General features: G+C 31.1%; 1 protein-coding gene across 1 annotated transcript; it reads right to left on the minus strand.

The window, feature by feature from the left end:
• Window positions 1-889: 889 nt before the first annotated feature.
• LOC120091032 (monodehydroascorbate reductase, seedling isozyme-like) lies at window positions 890-7,446 on the minus strand. The gene is made up of 10 exons (XM_039048823.1): window positions 7,290-7,446; window positions 6,362-6,433; window positions 3,493-3,544; window positions 3,301-3,381; window positions 2,895-3,013; window positions 2,582-2,801; window positions 2,340-2,458; window positions 2,133-2,258; window positions 1,525-1,665; window positions 890-1,400 (listed from the first exon to the last, which is right to left on the minus strand). The coding sequence occupies exons 1-10, from the start codon at window positions 7,338-7,340 to the stop codon at window positions 1,077-1,079; spliced, it is 1,305 nt and encodes a 434-aa protein (XP_038904751.1). The 5' UTR covers window positions 7,341-7,446; the 3' UTR covers window positions 890-1,076.
• Between the last annotated feature and the right edge of the window lie 13,009 nt (window positions 7,447-20,455).

A 20,455-nucleotide genomic window follows, 5' to 3' on the forward strand; every position in this document is an offset into this window, starting at 1 on the left:
CTAATTAGACTAGAAAAATTAATAGTAGAGTGGGAAAAAAAACCAAAAAAAACAAAAAAAAAAAAAACAAAAAAAAAAAAAAAAAAAAAAAAAAAAAAAAAAAGCGGTTTAAACCGAAATCAACCGACCTGACCCCAAATCAACCGATCGGTTTAAGAAAAAAAAATTTGATGAGCAGTTTTGACCTTTCTAAACTGAAGAGGGCGGTTTTGGTGGCAATTTTTATAGAAAATCAATCCCGCCTGACCAATGCTCATCCATCCTATCCTAATCCCTACTAAATCTAACTAATTTTGTGGAGATAAGGGGTTAAATGAGGGGAGGGATGGGGATGACCTATCCCAGTTGTATTGATGAACTAATGAAAATGTAAACAACAAAAAAGATAGAAAAGAATATGAATGATATACTTAATTATTCTTCTTTTAAAGAAATTCCTATGTTACTTCAATGGCATGTAACGATTCTCTGTTTTCTTTTTAATTTGTTCAACAAAGTAGAGATGGGAATTCGAACATAATACCTTTTAGAAAAAGCGTGGGATCACCATTATATACTTTGACTTACATACAATAGGCATAAAACGCAAAGTTGTATCGTTATTCGAGATAGAAAGATGTGATTGAAGTACAAACCAAAAGACAGACAATGACCATTTGGTCTAAAGTTTTACAATTGAGGCTTCAGTGAAGCCTACCCTTGAGGATAGGACCAATGAGAAAAGGATCAAAGGATATATGGTAAATCTCAACAGAGTAAGTATTGAATATTGTGTGGGGAAATTTTTGGTTCAATAAGATTCTGGAGTTGTTAAAAGTTAGCAACAAATCAATGAATGATAAAACAAAAGGTTGTTTGATCCAGTAATAAGAACACTAAAATCATGAACTATTGTGGCAACTTGGAGGTCATATTGTGGCAAGGCAAACCATACTCAGAATTGATCAATGTACACTCAAATGTAAAAACTGTAGCATTAAAAGGAAACAAATAACCAAACTAAATATTTATGGACATTACAAGCATCAGCAAACTCAAATTCATTTTTGACAAATACAAATCAACTAAACATGTTTTCAGACCTTGGAGGCGAAGCAGAGGCCTTCTTTGGCGAGCTGATCCAAGGACTCCACAGACGGTTGGTCTCGTGCAAGCTTGGCAATGGCCTTGTATTCATCTGGAGTTCCACCCTCCAAGAAAGCTCCAACTACCTTTCCATCTTTGACCCAGTAGGTTCCAAACTTGGGTTGTTCAGATTCCGGGTTGTTGTCTCCAAATAGGATGGTCTCACCAACGTTGTCGCCATAGAATTGCCATGACAGAGTAAAGGCACGAGAGTAGAAGTATGGAAGGTAGTCGTATTCCTCAATCGATTTTCCCTCTTCCTCTGCCTTGATGGCCTGTTATGAAAAGGGATTGAAGAAAACGTTTAGATAAGATAGTAAAGTAAGAAATGTTCCAAAAAAATGATAGATTCGGATCTTCTGAGTCGTCAAATGAAATCACTGAGCGGATTCAACACACCTTCACAGCCTGCTCAGCAGATTTGCGAGCATGATCAACATGTTCAACTCTTCTCAACTCGTTGTATAGCTTCAAAGGATAAGTAGCCACGTCTCCCACAGCATACACATCAGGAATGCTTGTTTTGAAGAATCCATCAGTCTGAAATCAATAAGCTATCACATGAGTTGTGAAAACTTGACAATCAAATCTATATAAATTAGAGGAATTTGGCAAACAAGATAAATGAAACAGGTGGAAAGACAATGGGTTTGGTAACGCTAGAAGAAATTGGCTACTACTAATATTATGCAATATAGGTTAATTTGATCTTTCATTGTCTATATGCGGTATTATTTGATCTTTACCATTCTCCATATGAAATTTTCTGATGGTTTATGTTAGTTTTAAGAACAAATGGGAAGATTGTCCGGTGCACATGCAGTAGTTTTCATGAAAAACAATGATACATATCAAGGTTATTTCATAATGGCAACAATTATAAATAGAACATTTAATAGCTCAGAACCAAAATCATTTTACCTAAACAAGTTATATAGTTTAACCAGTATTATAAAAATGTTGATGCTCGGAAAATTTTTCGAGGAAAGCTAAATTAGCCTACTAACCTTAATACCTCCCTTCTCTTCTTCGACCTGCCCTTTAAACAAAGATATCAAGGGTCTACCTCCAACACCCACAACAACTATGTCAGCATCAAGAATCCTGCCATCTTTGAGTTTAACTTGCTTCACCTGAAAGATTCACTTCATAATTCATTGTTTTTCCAAAAAGCATCATCGAGAAGCAAGAGGCATAAAATACGAGATACAAACCTCTCCATCTGAATTTGAGGTAAAACCAGTTGCTACTGTTCCCTTAATTATATTGATTCCTTTGTTTTTGTAAAAACCTTCATAGAAGGAAGCTATGCCAGATGTGAAAAGCCTAGGCACTGCAGGAACACAAGCCACAGAAGAGAAGGCTAAGGGTTTGACAGAAAATAATACTTCTATAGAGTAAAGAGCGTAGGAAATGTGGTTAAAGAACCATTCTGTATTGAGGAATGAGTACTTACTGCACCATGGTTCAGGGTAGACCATGGTAACATCAAGATTGTTGATCTGTAAAGCTGCACCAAGTTCAAGACCTATGTAACCTCCTCCAACAATCACAGCCTTCCCGTTCTTCTTTGATTTAATTGCTTCTACAAGCTTGTCAGCATCGTCAACCTCTCTCAAATAAAAAATGTTTTTAGCATCAGCTCCTTCTACACCAAAATCTGACAATCTTATGACCTGCAAGTAGACAAAAAGGGCATAAGTTCAATCTGAAATGAGAACAGATAAAACAGAAGTTCCAGTGCTCTATGTTAGTGGATGAGTTTATACAGTGGAACCGGTTGCAATGATCAAAATTTGATACTTGTAGGTATCACCGCAAGCACTAATGAGAGCCTTCGCAGCGAGATCTGCATTCACTATCTCTGTGCTAAGAATCAATTCAATCCCTGAAGTATAAGACGTTTAACAATCAGACGAGATTTAACAAGAATAACGTCAACAAGTAAACCTAACTAAGAGTTACAATTTTGTTTTCCTTCTATAAGAAACAGTTTTCATTATCAAAGACAAATAAAGGAAAATACAAATGAGAGGAGATGAAATATCCCCACACACTAAATGATTACAGAAACACTTCCTAAATGGAGCGTAATTGAGCTATACTAATAATTAAATAGGAAGATTTAGACCAAGTAGAAGCAAAAAGTTTTACAACTAAAAAGGCAACCATTACCGTTTTCTTTGTACCACTCTGGTAAAAGTCTCTCTCCTCCACTTCCAACACAGACGTGGAATCCTGGAAGTCTAGCAGGAGCTGAAGAAACATACTTGTCAAGTTACAATGTGAAATCCAAAGAATAGATAAGATCACGGTAACTATTTAACTTTCTTCTTGCAAATTATTTTTACATAATCAACGACTTACACTCGGGGAAGAGATATCCCTTACTAAGAGCAGGGCGTTCATAAGGAGCAACCTGCACAATAATGGAGAATATTTAGGAAGAACGTAAACTGATCTCACTTTTCTGATTCAACATCTTGAAAATGATTCAAGTAGTGTGTGTGCGTGTGAGAGAGAGAGGAAGCTGGTTTTGAATAACATCCTAAGGTTCTCAGAAACCCTCAAAGCCTCGAAGCCCTTCCAATTGTACGATGACTTTTTCTGCTCTACTGAACGCACTGTACCTGGTTCCAAGTCCTTCTGGAATAGTGAAATATGAAAAACTGGTTTGTTCAAAGACCTTTGGACAAATTCAATCAATATGCTATCTTTTCAATCCTCTGGAAATTCTAATTGATGTTTGGATTGGGCATAATTATCCTCTGGGGAATCTAATAGAAGCCAAAAAATCTTAGGAGGCAGTTTTTCATCGACATTTTCAGCTAATGGATGGAAATTAGTAAGACAGCCCTTTGGGTAAGCCAAGCCATTTACTTCAGAATCAACATTTTGCCCTTTTGCAGTTTCCATCTGACTTCATTTTAGCTTGAGCTCAGGCTAGATGATTCCCAATATCATCTAAAGGTTGATTTTATTCTGTTAGTTATTGGTCTAGTAAAGATTTATTGCGTAGTGAGCTGCCCATACTGAATTGAAGGAGGATGGGGTTCGCCGTAAACTACTTACAAAAGAGTGGTGCCGACCAATTCATGTTTTGTGGGGTTAATATCAATGATCAGTCCACATTACACATTGATGCCACTACTTCAATTTTCACAACAGAAACAGTAAAAATAAATCTGAATTTGTGCTTAATCATCTCAATTTGGTCACAAATTTGCGGGTGATAACTGGTGCTTCAACGAAAGGACACACCATCTATCACCTCACAACCTATTCCCTTCCCACAAATGATACTGTAGTCTTTCTTTCTTTAGCTAAGGACAAGCCAAGCTAGAAGTTAGAATAGAATTTCATAAAGTAATGGTCGAGATCGATATCGCCGGGCTAGTGCGGCTCGAGGAGAAGATAGGCAGCTCGACTCCTCGAGGAAAGGGTTAAAAAGGCTTGACTGAAAGGGAAAGGGTAGGGGTTGAAAAATGGGATTCTGGTGAAAGCGCTAGAAAGAGGAAATCAAGGATTGTCCACCATCAAGTATCTAGTTGCAGGGGGGACTGATTTCTGTAAGATCCGGGTAGATAAGTAGCTCGACTCGAAGAGGAGAGGGAGGGTGAACATACTTTTTTTTTAGCCGCATTCATTGCTTTGAGGGATTGGTTGTGAGCAAGGAAGCGTTGAGTTGGGCGCGTAAGGTGTTGGGTGGTGGGTTTTCGATGGATACAGCTTTGATTGCTTTTCACCGGTTTATATAATGAATATCTGTTTATACCATTGACATTGATAATGGTAGACAGATGGATAGCAATGGTAGTGAAGAGATTCCAAGAGAACCTGTATTCTGAAGGAATCAGTTTCCCTCTCCGAGGACTCACTGGATGGGTCGGATGGTGATGGCAGAGGAAGCCCCTGCCCCGCCCCCACACTCAAGACTAACGGGACGAAGGGGGTCAAATCCAGACCTACGTGAGAAAAGACGTAGACTCGGGGCACTATGGACTTCAAAGCCTCAAGGGTTGTAGGGCACAAGGGGATCTTGAATCAATTCCCTCTTTTCCAGTATTTAGACAAGCGGTTCGAGTCAAGTGCCAGTTACAGAACTAATTGTTGGCAAGAGTCACAAATAAGAAGTAAACGACTTGATCTCTTCTGGAAAGTGACTTTGACCAAATAGAGTCTCCTTCCGTATAGGGGGCTCTCGTAGCGCTTAGTGTAGTAAGGGCCTTCTGCTTTTTTTTTCATCGTCACTATCTGCTTTATAGTCACAGTTGACCAAAATAAGAGCTTTTGTTTAATCAACTTTTGTTCCATCAGCTACAAGGTACCTGAAGTATTCAGCCTGACAATAGAGTTGAGGGACAACTCAAGATCCTCCCACCTCCATCACTGGCTACATGGGATTACTAATAACGGATCTACTGGAATAGTTGTAGAATATTAGTAAGGCTATTGTTGGTAATTAGCTCGAGTCTTGGTTATAATTTGGGGGAGTCGGGGTTTGTGGGGGAGGTTATATTTTGGTAAGTCAGTCCATACTCCATAGTGGATAGATTGAGAGAAAGTGATAGCCCTCTCGAAAGGCTATTGATATTATAATTTCTCTTGATATTGCAATATATCTCTTTGTGTTTTTTGTGTTTTCTTGTGCTTGGGGTCCTAACAGACTACTTTTGCTTCATTTATTTTCCATTCTCCTTTGTTCTGTGTTTCCTTAATTTCCTTCATATTGAATTCCTCCACACTGCGTCCGTTCACCTTTCATCCTGAGTCAGTTTCTTCATCAACAGTTGTATAATTCGCAAAGACGTAGTGATTGTCATCTGTATTGCCTAATGCTACCAGCATTCCCATCACATTGTGAGCAACAGGCTCTAAAACTCACTTCAACCTAGGTAATGGTCGAAATTCATTTCATTCCAAATATTACCCACTTCCTTCTCCCAACTATCAATCCTCTGTTCTATCATTTTTAGTCATGGTCCTTATTGACTTGATCATGTACGATTGTAGGATACTGAGCTCTATATTCAAGCTTACATGAGGAATTTATGTCAATTCCTTTTCTAAATACAAGAATAACTTTAAACATACGGGATGAAGAAACACAAATCAATGGCTTCGGATTAAGTTCATTGGTCTCTGCCTTCAAAAGTAACAAGGAACTATATGCATACGTAAAAAAACCAAAAGGCTAATGAAAAAAATTTCATGTTTGCAGCAAATGAAAACATACCGCCTCCTTGGAAATAATTGCTAGCTCGCCAGCTTTAAGCCCCAATTTCACAAACTCCCTTGCTGCATATCCCTGCAGACCAAGAAAAGAGGTATGAGTAAAGAATGAAATAACGAATTGTTCACAAGAGAGAGAAAGAGAGGTGACGATCTTGAAAGCCTTTCAGCATAAAATTTGGAGAAAGATGATGCTTTGAAAAACACCAAGTCTCACAAACAAAATAAGTGCGTCTCATGGCATGCCAGGAAAAGAATCTCAAACAAATTTAATATTTTTCTCAAAATTAAAAGTACATTTGTATAAATATTGGTTTATTTTCCTTATCCTTTTTCATATCTCATAATGACAACTTAAATTAAGACGAGGTCTCAAGCTTCATTAATTAAACTTAGAGGACAGTAGTTTCATTCAATTCTAATTCAAAAGCTAACTCACTCAATTAATTATAGACGAACAACGTAAATTTCCCAATAACTTTCAACCACCACACATTCCTCCAGAAATCTAGCTTCTCGGATGACTAACAAAGCAATAAAAAAGATCCACAACATTTGCTCGCTGAGCCACGACAGTAGTACATTCAAAATCAAAAGAACGCGGAGAAGAAAAAAGATTCCCATCTGTAGAGTAATTTTCAATAAAACAAAAGATGGAAACATCAAAAAAGCAGGAATCGATCACCATCACAACATAGCTACTGATCACAATTATAAACGTATCAAAAGATCAATTCCAAGTCAAGCAAAAGCCAAAATGCATCATATTTCATTTCCATGACTCGCAAATTCAACATTAACTTGAGAATTAAAAGGCCAAAAAGCGATCTAAATCAGACACAAGAACCGCATAAAACAATATGAAACAAAAAGTTAAAGATTGCAAACAGAAATCAGATCAGAAGATCAATAATGGAAGAGAAGAAACTTACAGCCGAGACACCACCACCGACGATCACGTACTTGAAACTCTTCTCCGCCATAGTTGGTGACTGCAGAAAGCTCTGTTGCTAGTGCCTTTCAAAAGAAAGATGCGAAAAATGAAAACGAAATGAATCACTTGAGCCCGATTCATCACATATTTAAAGCCAGAAATAAATTTTGCCTTTTTTTTAAACAAATAAATTATCTCTAATTACTTTCTTTATTACAACAATTCTCTTTTTGTGTTTTGACCATTGTTTTAGGCTTTTAGGACAATTTACTAGATTTAAGTCCATATCAACTATTGTTAATTCACATTCATTTTGATTCTTTTCTTTTTTTTTCTAATGTAATAGAACAATTTTGTTTTTTTTTTATCATTATTTCCACCATTTATTTTTTAATAGCTAATTATTTTAAATATTAAAACGATTTGAAATATCTTTTAAATACAGTAAAACATCACCGTCTATCAATTTATCATTGATAGACGGTGACATTTTATTATATTGTAAATAAACCGACTAATTTTCCAATATTTAGATACATTTTTGTTTAATTACTTATCAAATAATTTTTTTAGTTAGAAAAAATATAAACCAACCCATAACACACCAATCATTTCAACAAGTTAAAAAGTTAAAACATTATGACAATTATCAACTAAGCTCTCTCATAAAAAAATAATAAAACAACAACTAAAAATCATTTATGTGGTAGGCATTTTAATTTTTGGGCTTATTCTATAAGGACCAAACTGTCCGGCGTCCGGACAGAAAAAGAAGAAAAAAGGGTGTAAATGGGATATTCCACGTGGCAAATCTTCAGCGGTCGATTTGCAAGATGGGATGGGACCCGCATCCGGCGGCTGCCAATGTGAATACTTCCTCGTCCGAGAAATGGCATCCTTCTGGAAAAAACCACCAGCTCTGTCACGTCATGAACTACGTCATAAAGTCAAACCTGTGTTTAAGAATGTAAACGGTCAAATGTCAAAAAAGAACGAGAGAAAAATACCAAGTTTATATTCGAGGGAAGGCATATCTATCTATCTAGCAATAAAGGGAGACATTTTGTCTTTCCTTTTTTGCCTTAAAATTTGTTACAATTCTCATTTTGTCTATGTAATATCTCTTTGATTACCTAAAATTACTAGAGAACGAAATGGGATCGGAACACCAATGACTTTAAAATCTATGTCATACTACTGAGTGACAATTTCGAAATGAAAATTTAAAATTGAATTTAAAACGATAATTCCAAATTCTTTTTTCCTCTCTATTATTTTTGTTCAAATTAGTTTTTTGGAGAAAATTTTAATGGTCCTAGAACTGTTATTTTGATTAATTGGACGATTTTTTATGGCTTTCATTGTGTAGATGTTGAAAGACAATGATCTACGACTTTATAAATGTTTTAGAAAGTATTAGAGTAACGAATTGGTTGTTATTGTTTTGTTTGTTATCTTAGATGCACTTTTTTTTAGCAATTTTCATTTGATTATATTTTTTATGAATAACTTTCATTTTCATTTGATTCTTTATAGAGGTGAAGAATCAATATATTTAGATAGGATTTTCTGGCATTCCCAGGACATTACAACAACAAAATATTTACATTGATTTGTTAAGATTGATATTTATTTATATATTAAAATATATTCTATGTATAAAAGGGGCTATAAGGGAATAATTTTTATATACATATTATTCCTTTTTATTTTTAGTAAATTCCTATGTTATCCTTTATCGTAAGAATTAACCTTTTCGAGTTTAGGTGTCCATTCAAATGGCTAGATGTGACATTTCTAATTTTTAATTCACAAAATGTATTTATATTTCAAAATCAAAGTTTTATGTAATAGGTGCAACTGGTGTTGGCGTGACGCAACTCTTCGAGTATATGTGTTTGATGAGCACCAATTGATGTCAATGGATATGACTATTTAGAGGGTGTTAATTACATATGGATCAGGTGCTTCTTTTTCATGTAGGTGTAAAATGTGTATATAAAAGAAAAAAAATAAAATGTTTGATTATGTTCTTAATTAAAAAAAACATATTTCATATAAAAATGGGGGGAGGGGGGAATCTTAATTTTTTAAATCATATTGTATTAAACTTTTTCATAAATTTAATAGAGATTATAACAAACTGCAAATAATATTTAGTTATAACAAAATGATATTTAAACAAAAACTAAACATTTTTTAGCCACTTAAAATTAAAACTATAAGAGTTTACGAGGCTATAGAGGTTAATACTTATCTTCCTATTTAATTTTTAATTTTTGTCATAAAATCCTCTTTCGTCATTTTCTTCGAGCAGTTATTAATTAAAAAAAATTAGTACTGTACAATATAGAATAATTTATTTATGAAAAACTTATAATATGAAAATATGAAAATAAAATTGTTACCTTTTCTAACTATTAAAAGTTTATGTAATTAAAACAAAAAAAATAATGATTTCATTTAGTAGAAGCTAAAAAATCACTATATATTTTTTTGTATTAAAGACTATAAGATTTTACATGCATGCACGTATTTTCTGACTAGTTATAAATTATGTTAAAATCCATATATTTTGAATTTTTTTTAAGTTTAAATTTAATCTACATACTTGTAATATTTATTTCTTCAAAACAGTTATGAATATAGTAATCTAGCTCAAAGTAATCACAAATATAGCACAATGTAAAAAAAATTTGCATGTATAGCAAAATATGGATAGAACTCTCAGAGTCTGTCAATTAGGGGTGCTCAAAATATCCAATAACCTGAAAAATCTGATCTACTCAATCCAACTCGTACGATTTTGGAATTGGTTATTAATTCGTTTGGGCTTGGTTGGGTTCAAATAAACGGAAACTTTATGGGTTAATTTGGTATATGGGTTCACCAAAAATAACCTGAACTAAAAACTCATTATTAATATTAAAAAGTGTTTTTTTTTTTTGTACTTTCGATACAATTACATGTATATATACTTATTTTTATTTCACTTCATTTCATGATTTTTTTAGAATATTTATTGTCCACCAATAATTTAAAATGGGTTTTTAACACTATTGAAATAAATCTTTTATTATATAATTAAAATTAATTTGTCAATCTTATTTCAATATGTGAAGATAATTAACCAAATTCTTGTACATATTGACATATTACTTTTTTTTAAAAAAAAAAAAATGACCCGAGTAACCCGAACCAACCCAATCCAAAATTTTCAAGGTTGGGTTGGATTGAGTTCATTATTTAATAAGGTTTGTCTGGATTGAAGAAATTTACACCCCAAAACGATTGGATTGGATCTAAAAAGTGTTTCACATCTATCCAATCTAACCTACGCACACCCCTACTATCATTGATAGACTATGTTGTTAATAGGAGTATATATTTTGCTATATGTGTAATTCTTAAAAAATGTTGTTATACATTTAACTATTAGCCCTAAAAGTGTTATTCATTTCAATTACTCTTAAATAATCAAATAATATAATTATGTTAAATATAAATTATTCATTTTTTTATTTTATGTGACAAAAAATTAATTGACAATATATTAAATAATATTATATTTAATTTTATGACCACGTTAATGGCTCTCTTACATTTAACTAAGTAATTATTTAATTTTGATTTATACTTAGAAAATTGGTTAATCAAACCCAAAATATTTAGTTCATAGACATTAATTATCATGCATACCTAAATGTTAGGGTTTTATACTCTAAAACTTGTAGATAGTAAATGTTATTAATTGACGGTCATTAACAAAGAGTCATGGATGTTAATTCAATAAATGTTACTGCTTGTATTGTGGTCTATTTTGTCTTAATAATCCTAAATCCAATAAACTAACATCCAAGGTTGTCTTATGAGTCTTGAAATGTATGTGGAGACATATAGGGATCAATGTTCAAGATACAACCTAAAGAGTCTATAGTATAAGGATAAGGTTGGGTACCTTATCCTGGTAACACTATGGATACGACCCATTTTGTATTTGATACAAATATAATGATCCAAAGCGTTCGTAGGTAACACCTGAGTGGGGTATCATATGCAATGAGTTTACATAAGACTGGACCGTGAAATAGTAACCACTAGATGTAACACTATTGACTATTTAGGTTCCTATTTCATTAATTAGAATGACCTAGGCAGCATAGTCTTAATCCTGAGTATATTATGAACTCTTGTTCACGAGAATTTGTCCTTTGATTTGTATAGGTGAGGGTGGTCAGTTCGCCAGCCTTCAATTTTGGGGACAAGACCGAGTGGGGAGTTGGAAACATAATAATATAAAATGGAATTCACTCATTCCCATTTTAAGGGTAAGCAGATGAGTGTTTCCTTAAGTGGTGTCTCTAGGACTTGAAGGTCCTACTCTCTCGTTGGACTGGATTTCTATTTATTTGTTTGACCATAAACAGGTTGTTCATTAGAGGAACACTGGTATCAAGGAGTTAGAGGTAACCCAAGGGAAAAACGATAATTTGACCCCGTTGGAGTTACCAACACCCGTGAAGGACTAACTTGTTGGTATTGGTCTATATCCGTGGACACAGAACTATATCTGTAGTGAGAATAGTACAGTTGTGAGTCTTTAGTGGAGTGTACCCACAGTTAATGAATATTGATTAATTTGGTAATTGAGTTTAGCCAATTAATCTCATATCGTTGGAGCTTCTGACCTATAGGTCCACCAGGTCTCACATTAGCTCACTAGAGAATACTCAAGAGAGGATAATTTGAATTGTTCAAATTAATTTGAAGAAACTATATATTGATAAGATTAATATATAATTAATTATGGATATGATCTATAATTAAATTAGAAAATAATATTTGAATAAGATTCAAATTAATTAATTCAGATGAATTAGATTCACAAAGAATTAATTAATATAGAGGTTTTGTACATATATATGAGATGTAAATGATAATTAAATATATACATTAAATTGGGTTTAATGTATAAATAGCTATTTAATTATTGTGCAAATTTAAATTAAATAAGTGTTATTTAGTTGGGCTGATTAATTAAATAATTATTATTTAATTAATTATACAAAAGAAAAGTATTAGGAAAGGGGTTTGGTCGTTGACCTCCTTATGGTCCTTTGTGAATACACAGAACACAATACATAATACCATAATGTTATTGTGCATAATTTTTTCCTTAAGCCATAAAGAAAATCCTCTCTATTCTCCCAAACTATTTTCTCCTCTCCCAGCAGTTGGATACCACCTATCCCTCTCTTGGAATCCCGTAGTGTTGGAGATTGTTCAAGAAATTGTTTGTGATCAAGATCATTGGAGATTCATTCGTTGGAACTAGGAGAGGATTGTTCATGGCATTTGGGAATCTACAAATGTGAGAATCATTCTAATCTTTTCCCTAATGCATGCTAATTTACATGTTTATATTCCATTTTAATCCAATGATTTTTTTTAATGTAAAATTGGTTTGCGGGATGCAAGGTATTCTAACAAAACGCTTTTGCTACGGGATTCGATCCCCCTTCACTAAACATATACACTAATTATTCCACATATTTATATTTCAAATAATATTTAATATCTATATACATTAAGCAATATATATGTTCCAAACGGTTACATCTTCATTCATGATGGCTCTGATTTGTCTGAGTCGGGTGATCTGGTTTGGGAGATCATATCCCTAGTTGAGGCAATTCGGGTTGTTTCTTTTGTTTGGTATCCTAGATTGGCGAATAGGGCAACCTATCGCCTAGCTCTTGAGGTTCTGTCTTATGGTAATGTTGGGACTACTTTTGTTATTTCATCTTCTTCTTTCTATGAAGAAGAGAGTAAGAGTTTTTGTTGGTTTTTCTGATTAGTTCTTCTCTACTTTAGGCAAAGATTGTTTAGTGAACTCTAGTTAGTTGTTTGATATGATAAAAAAAATGTGATCTAAACAAAGAGAATTTTTAGTTCTCCATTTTGCCCTTATAATTTTAATAAATTTCTAATTTGCTCTTCATTGAATAGTTGCTAATTATATTGAGAGATACAACTGTTCAAATAGAGGTGGTTATATATTGAATTGACACATCCATTCATATATGGGTGCAATTCAAATCGTAGATGTGAAACATCATGATCAATCAGTACTAATCTGCCTAAAATTTTTTTTATAAAGAGATTATCCTATAATTAAAGTTCATTTGATTAAATACTCATTTCGTTCTTTATTTTTTTTCATAACCGTTTTTTCCATAGAATCACTCATCAGGTAAAGAATTATCTTACTATGTCATTTATTTATCAAAGTTTTAATTTACTATTTTGGAGTGTGGTAAGTAAAAAAAAAAAAAAAAAAAAAAAATCTTAGATTGTAGAGCAGGATGTTGTTTATTATCTCATTTATGTTTTCCAAATAAACTAATTAAGATAGGATGGTTTGTTCTTCGGTGTTGCTTTTTTTTTTTTTTATGCATGACAAAGTCTCAAAGGAAAATTAAGATAGTATACAATGTTGGTCCTTTGACAAGTTCACATGAAATGTTAGTGAAATCGTAGAAATTGGGATCGATGAATGCAATGCACGTGTTTAAATATGTCCATGTGCATCACTCTTCCCATAATAAAACCATCGATTCAATAAGGAATATCTTTTCTACTTTTTTTATATATATTTATTGAATGTTAAATTACACTCTAGTGGTAAAGAGATGTCTCTAAGGAGTATTTGATAAATGAGTATGAGTTATTGCGTTGGGTAGGTATTTATTACCCATATTTGTTAAACCCATAAAGAAAACATATGGGTTATTAAAACCCCTAATATATTTTTATTTCTTTCTCTCTTCCCTCATCTTTGTCGTTTGGATCCATATATATATATATTATCGTCAAACCTATGAGTTATTAAAACTCATTTTTTACCCACTCAAAACTCTCATTTTTTATCCCTCAAAACTAACCCTAAAAATCAATATATTTTCATTTCTTTGAATTTTTTTTTTTCGTCAAACCTTTGGATTCTATTTTCATTTCTCTCTCTTCCTTCATCTTTGCCGTTTGGATCCCCCAAATATACTATCCATATTATATAAAAATAAACTATATGATATGTGAAATAATAAAGTTAAGTTAGCAAGACTCAATATATATACATACAATATACCAATTAGTTCAATATATATACATACATTCAATATATATATACATACAATATACAATATACCAATTAATTGAGCAGCAATATGAAATATATTTTGTTGGTATGTTTTATCGATTGAAAAGAATTAGAATTATTAAAGTTTTTTAAAAGAATATATGAAAAATATTATTTTATGTTCTACAAATTGAGAAAAAAAATTGAGATTGTCCAGTTTATATCATAAATGATTTGAGAAAATACGTGTATATTTGAAAACTAATCAACAATAGCAAAACATAAAACTAAAAAATAAAAGAATGAAATAAAAAATTAAATAGAAAAAAATAGAACTAATCTCATTCACAAAAAAAACTGTATCAGATCTTCCAACTCAACTCAACTCAACTCAGCACAACAAATACAGACAATAACTACAAACTCAACTCAACTCTACAAACAAACACAGACAATTTAACTCCCCAGATAATTTGACTCTCCAGATAATAATTACTAATTCAACTCAACTCAACTCTCTACTTTTATCACATACCAAACACACCCTAAGATGTTTATAATGAGATTTTCTTATAATGAATGTCCTATTTATTAAATAGTTATTTATTTCTTTCTTTTTCTCTTAGAATCACTATCTTCTAAGAACACTAAAGATTTACCATGAAATAATAAACCATCTTATCATGCCACTTATTTATCACAATTTTAATTTACATTTTTCATTTCACTTGCATTATATGTGTATTTTAATTTTAATCGTTTATGTGTATGTTTTTAACACTTTTTTAATACATTTTTTTTTCAAAATTTTTAAATTTCATGGGGTCACTGAGGAACAGAGAATCTTTGGTTTCATTTTTTACCCGTATAATTTTAATAAATTTACATTTTACCCTTCAATCATTGTTAATAGGATGTGACTCTTCGAATTGAGGCGTTCGTTGAGAGAAGGGCATTGAATAGTTGCAATGTTTGCTATTGGGATATGACTATTTGAATGGCCGTGATTATATCGAATCAACCCATCCATTCACATATGAATGCAATCCAAATATTTGGTGTAAACGTTAAAATTTGACAGTGAGAGATATACCTAAAATATTGTTTGCAAATATTGATATTCTCATATAATCAAAATCCAATTATTGAAATACTTGGTTCTTTTTTCCTCATTGAAAAACATCAAAGAATTTTCTTTGTGGTAATAGACTATCATATTATATCACTCCTTTATCAAATTCAATTGCATTCTATGTATTGTAATTTTAATCATCCATATGGTCTCTTTTAATCATTTTTACCTCTTTCATTATTTTTTTAATTTCAGGTCAAACACAGCATAAAATATAATCATTCAAAATTTCAATATTACCTTATAAAATTATATTTTAAAATTATGAAAATACATATAACACATTTCAAAATTAATCTAAATTAACTTATATAGCAAGAAGATTTGGATTCTCACACAACTTTTTATTTTTCTTTTCAATTAAACTATGAGTTTTCACGTACATGTGCAATGAATATATATATACACTCACTAACCTTTTTCCTCCTCCAAATTTCAAATTCTTTATCTCAAATCTCAAAATTATATATATTTTTTCATATAACTTGCTTCAAATCTCAAAAGGAAAATAAATACCAAATTACTTGAGATAATTTCAATATCTCAAATCTTTTAACTAGTTAATTCCAAATTCTCTTATCAACCTAATCTAAATCAATTATCTACCCAAATTTGACTTCAAACAAAAATCTTAAAAGAAAAAAAGACATAAAATCTTATAGATTTAAAATAATTAATTTAAATTCATCTAAATTTGATCGGGATGTTAGAAAGTTATTGTAACTCATCCCATGTTTGAAGCTTCAATTATAATAGTTGATATTTCTAATTAGTATATCCTACAATTAACTAAAATATTAATATATTTTAAATTACGGTGCTCATTATTTCCTACCCATCACCGATTTCCCTCTTTGTTACCATATTTACTATTTTCTACTCAAACTAAAATCCAAACAGATTATTTTAACTTACCAACTATTATAACCTATAAACTATATATAATAACCAACTAAGCACCTCAAACACCCATTAAATGTCTAAATGTATTTTAATTACTGTTTTTTAAAGTAGTTTCAAGTTCAGTTTTAGGGGGAAAAAACTAAAATATATTGAACTTGCTTTAAATAAAGAAAAATGAATTGTATTCTTACACATATAAATGATTGGATTTTTACTTTTAAAAAAAATACATTTTTTGTATTTTGGGTTTATTTTGCATAGTCTCTAGGTTTTGAACTCTTAACACAAATACAAATAAAGTTTTTCTTAACATAATTTAATAGGCACCACAACCAAGACAAGGCAATAAAAACAAGGTAATTTGGGTCTACTTTCGGATAAAGTTTTAAACATGATAGATTTATCTATCTGTAGGCTCGCTTGTAAATCTTAGAATGATCTACTTTCAAATCACACTCTAACTCATAAAATCATTCCACTAACTTTCTTTCTCTCTCCGCATATTAGATCCAGAATACGTTGTATAGACTTTGACCCAAAATATTTAGGAGGAATGAATGTTGTTGCCTCAGTTTCGTTTCAAGAAAATTTACAGGATGTTTGTTGTTAATTTCCAAATTTAGAATTCCCACTGACATATTAAATCTGATGACGAATGAATACATTGAATTTCCTGATGGAAATCATTTTGATGAAGATGATAAAACTTTATATTCTAATAAACCTTACAATTTTGGTTTTGGTTCTAGTCCCAAGAAGAATCTCTACAAAGTAGTTAGAGTTTCTAATGACATGAGAAAAGATTATACTACTATTTTTTATATTTTTACATTTGGTAGTAGCAAGAGCAACCAATAGAGACAGGTTGATTCAGTGCCTTTTGACATTGAATGTAGATGTAACATATGGGTATAAATATGTCTATATGTTGTTGGAGGTTGAAAGTAAGAAAATTGAAACAACGATTTCTCTTTTAGAAGTTGGTTCTTCTAAATGGATAGACGTTCAGATAATCAATGACAATGTTTATGTAGCTTTTTGCTCACTTTATCCAACTCATAAGACTGAGATGTGGAGGATGGAAAATTTTGGAAGGTTACAATTCTGAAGATGCGGTACTAATTAGCGAACGTCTGGTATATGAAGATATTTATACTTCTTTCCACATACAGAAATATGAAATTCAAACTCATGTGACAAGCCACGGACCTGAAAGAATCACTAACGAAATACCACATTTAGAAGCCCGCTTACTTCGTAATTTAGACAAAAATGGAATTGTGATGCTGGGGGATTGTGGGTGGAGATGGGCGAGATTTTAGTAAGTAAATTAACGCTTCAGATGGTGAAAGAATCATCCCAGAAGATAGATTATTACAAACCATACTTGACATTCAGGATTTATGAACAAGAGAATTTGTTATTAGTAATATGTTAGATTGGATGGTGTACATTAAACTCATCAAAAGATATGAAGATGGAGAGATAGTGTGTGTTGTCAATAATACATGTTTTATTTGGTACAATCCAAAGTTTGAAAGGATCAAGATGATGATACAATTTGAGCAATGCTAATGTTATAGTTTTTGCTTGTTGATTCCTTTCATTTTGGTTCACTCAAAAAGATACTAAGTGGAGAATAGTTATTTATTTTAAAACGGATATATTTTATCTTTTTGCTTATACATTTGTGTTCTTTTCATGAATATTAAAATTAAGTTTATGTAATTTAAAAGTTGCACTAGCTTAGTTAAAAATCACATTGTTACATTCTTGGTTTAGAATTAGTTTTTTTTTCCAACGATATGTAGGATAAAAATATCGAATCTCATACTTTATTTGATAATACAAATTCATGTTCGTTAAATCATGTTTATATCGACTTTTATTTAAAATTGTTACTAACTTTTTGAGAATTTGATTGAATAGATCACACTTCATATAAATCAACCAAAATAAATAACTTACTATTTTAAACATTTTTTTCAAAGAATATATTTAATTTTTAAAATCAATCGGTATACTTCCATTAATTTTCTTAAAGTATAAATGTATAAATATATTTAATGAATTTTATTTTAATTTCAAGTTTACTATTTCTTAAAGTAATTTCAAGTTTTGTTTTAGACAATATTGAATGAGAAAATTTGGACCAATCACAAATTGTCACGTCATTTATCAAATTAATGATAAAATTACATATCTTCAAATTTGGGACCATTTAAAAGTTGACATGGGTCCCAAGTTAAAATTAAAGACATACATTGGCAGATTCCGTGAGGCTACCTGTTTTCATCATGATCAAGCCTAAAAATGAGCTTAATTTGGCCCAAATGTCAAAATAGACCCAAATCTAACTAATTAGGCCCAAGTTCATGGACCGACCAAGCCCAAAGTCCACGAAGGCTACTAGAGAACTCGGAGGTCAACAATTCTATATTCTAGAGAGTCTAGAAAGAATTCTCCTAATACGCATTCAAATACTAGAGATCGAACCACATCGTATCAAATCAACATCAACATCGGCATCAACACAAGTTCCACAAACAAATTTTTCCAGAATCCTCGTGCGATCAGACATATATTGTAATATATATTGAATTTGATTTAGATAAAAGGGAAAAGAATACATTCTATTTAAAAAAAGATATTCTTCAAAATTATAAAATTTTATTTGTATTTAATTAATAAAAAGAATATACCATAGTTTAGATAAATTGTCAAACCCCAACCTAATTGGAGATGTTTACACAACTTGTACCGTGGACTTTTTACGTCTATAATTTTTAATGGCCGACTTCTTCGTTGCACCCTCCTAAGAGAAATTAAAGAGAGTAACTCTACATTTTACAAAGACTTACCAAAGATGACCATTTTTAAAAAACATAAAATCAAATACTAAAATTTTGTTATTTAACAATTTGGTATTTTATTTTTAATAATTAAATCTATTTTATCTACATTTTTTTATAATGATTTGCATCTTCTTAAGTATAATGGTTGAATTCGACTGAACCTCGGTACTGCTTTGTATATTAAGTCTTACGGTGTAGTCTTTTAGAGGTATTCTTAGTGAAATGACAATTCACTCCCCTTAATTTTTTTAAGCCATTGATGAAAAGTAGATAAGAAATCGATAAATTTATAAGTGAGAGTAGTATTCATATAATCTTAATTTTTAAAAATAAAAATAAAAAAAATTTGTTATCAAATAGAGCCAAAAATAAAAGGTGAATAATTATCAAATAAATAATTAGTTAGGCTATTAGTATAGTAAAAATCTAAGCATTAGACTTTTTTTTTTTTTAAGTTATCTAAGCTTTAGACTTAAAAGAAGTTTTTAATACTAAATTTCAATCAACTATGGGGGAATATTTCCAATATATTATATAATATGGTAATCGTAAACATTCTATAGGTCGAACATATTTATCTCTTGTTATATTATATTTATCTAAATCCTAAACGAAAACACTTTTTAAGTGTTGGTCAAATGTCTAATAATTTAAAATATATATGTCCAATATACCGATGCCACGTGGAAAATTATGGACTAATATTTTGTTGACTTTCATTTATACGTTTCACACAGAAAAACGTCCAGTTTCGCGTTGTTAAGGATTTTTCTTCCTTCTATTTAATAAATATTAAAATATTATTTTCGACAAAGAAATTTGAGCTTTGTACAATTCTAGCCTACTTACAATAAATATTAAACTTAGTCTAGTTTGTTGTTAATCTAAAAAAAATATTATTTATTAGTATTTTTAAATTTTGGAAACATATTCAATATTATATTTTTTTGATAAAATTATTATTATTAACTAAATACTATTTGAATTAATTTTGAGTGACTAGATTTAAGATTTATCAAAAGTACATAAACTAAAATTAGATATTTAAAAGTATGAAACTAGAACTGCACAAACTCTAGATTTAGATGGTAGTTATTATTCATTTTCCATAGAGGGTATAATTGGGCTTGACTCTT

Source organism: Benincasa hispida, chromosome 11 (assembly GCF_009727055.1).
Source record: "Benincasa hispida cultivar B227 chromosome 11, ASM972705v1, whole genome shotgun sequence".
Classification (NCBI taxonomy): domain Eukaryota; kingdom Viridiplantae; phylum Streptophyta; class Magnoliopsida; order Cucurbitales; family Cucurbitaceae; genus Benincasa; species Benincasa hispida.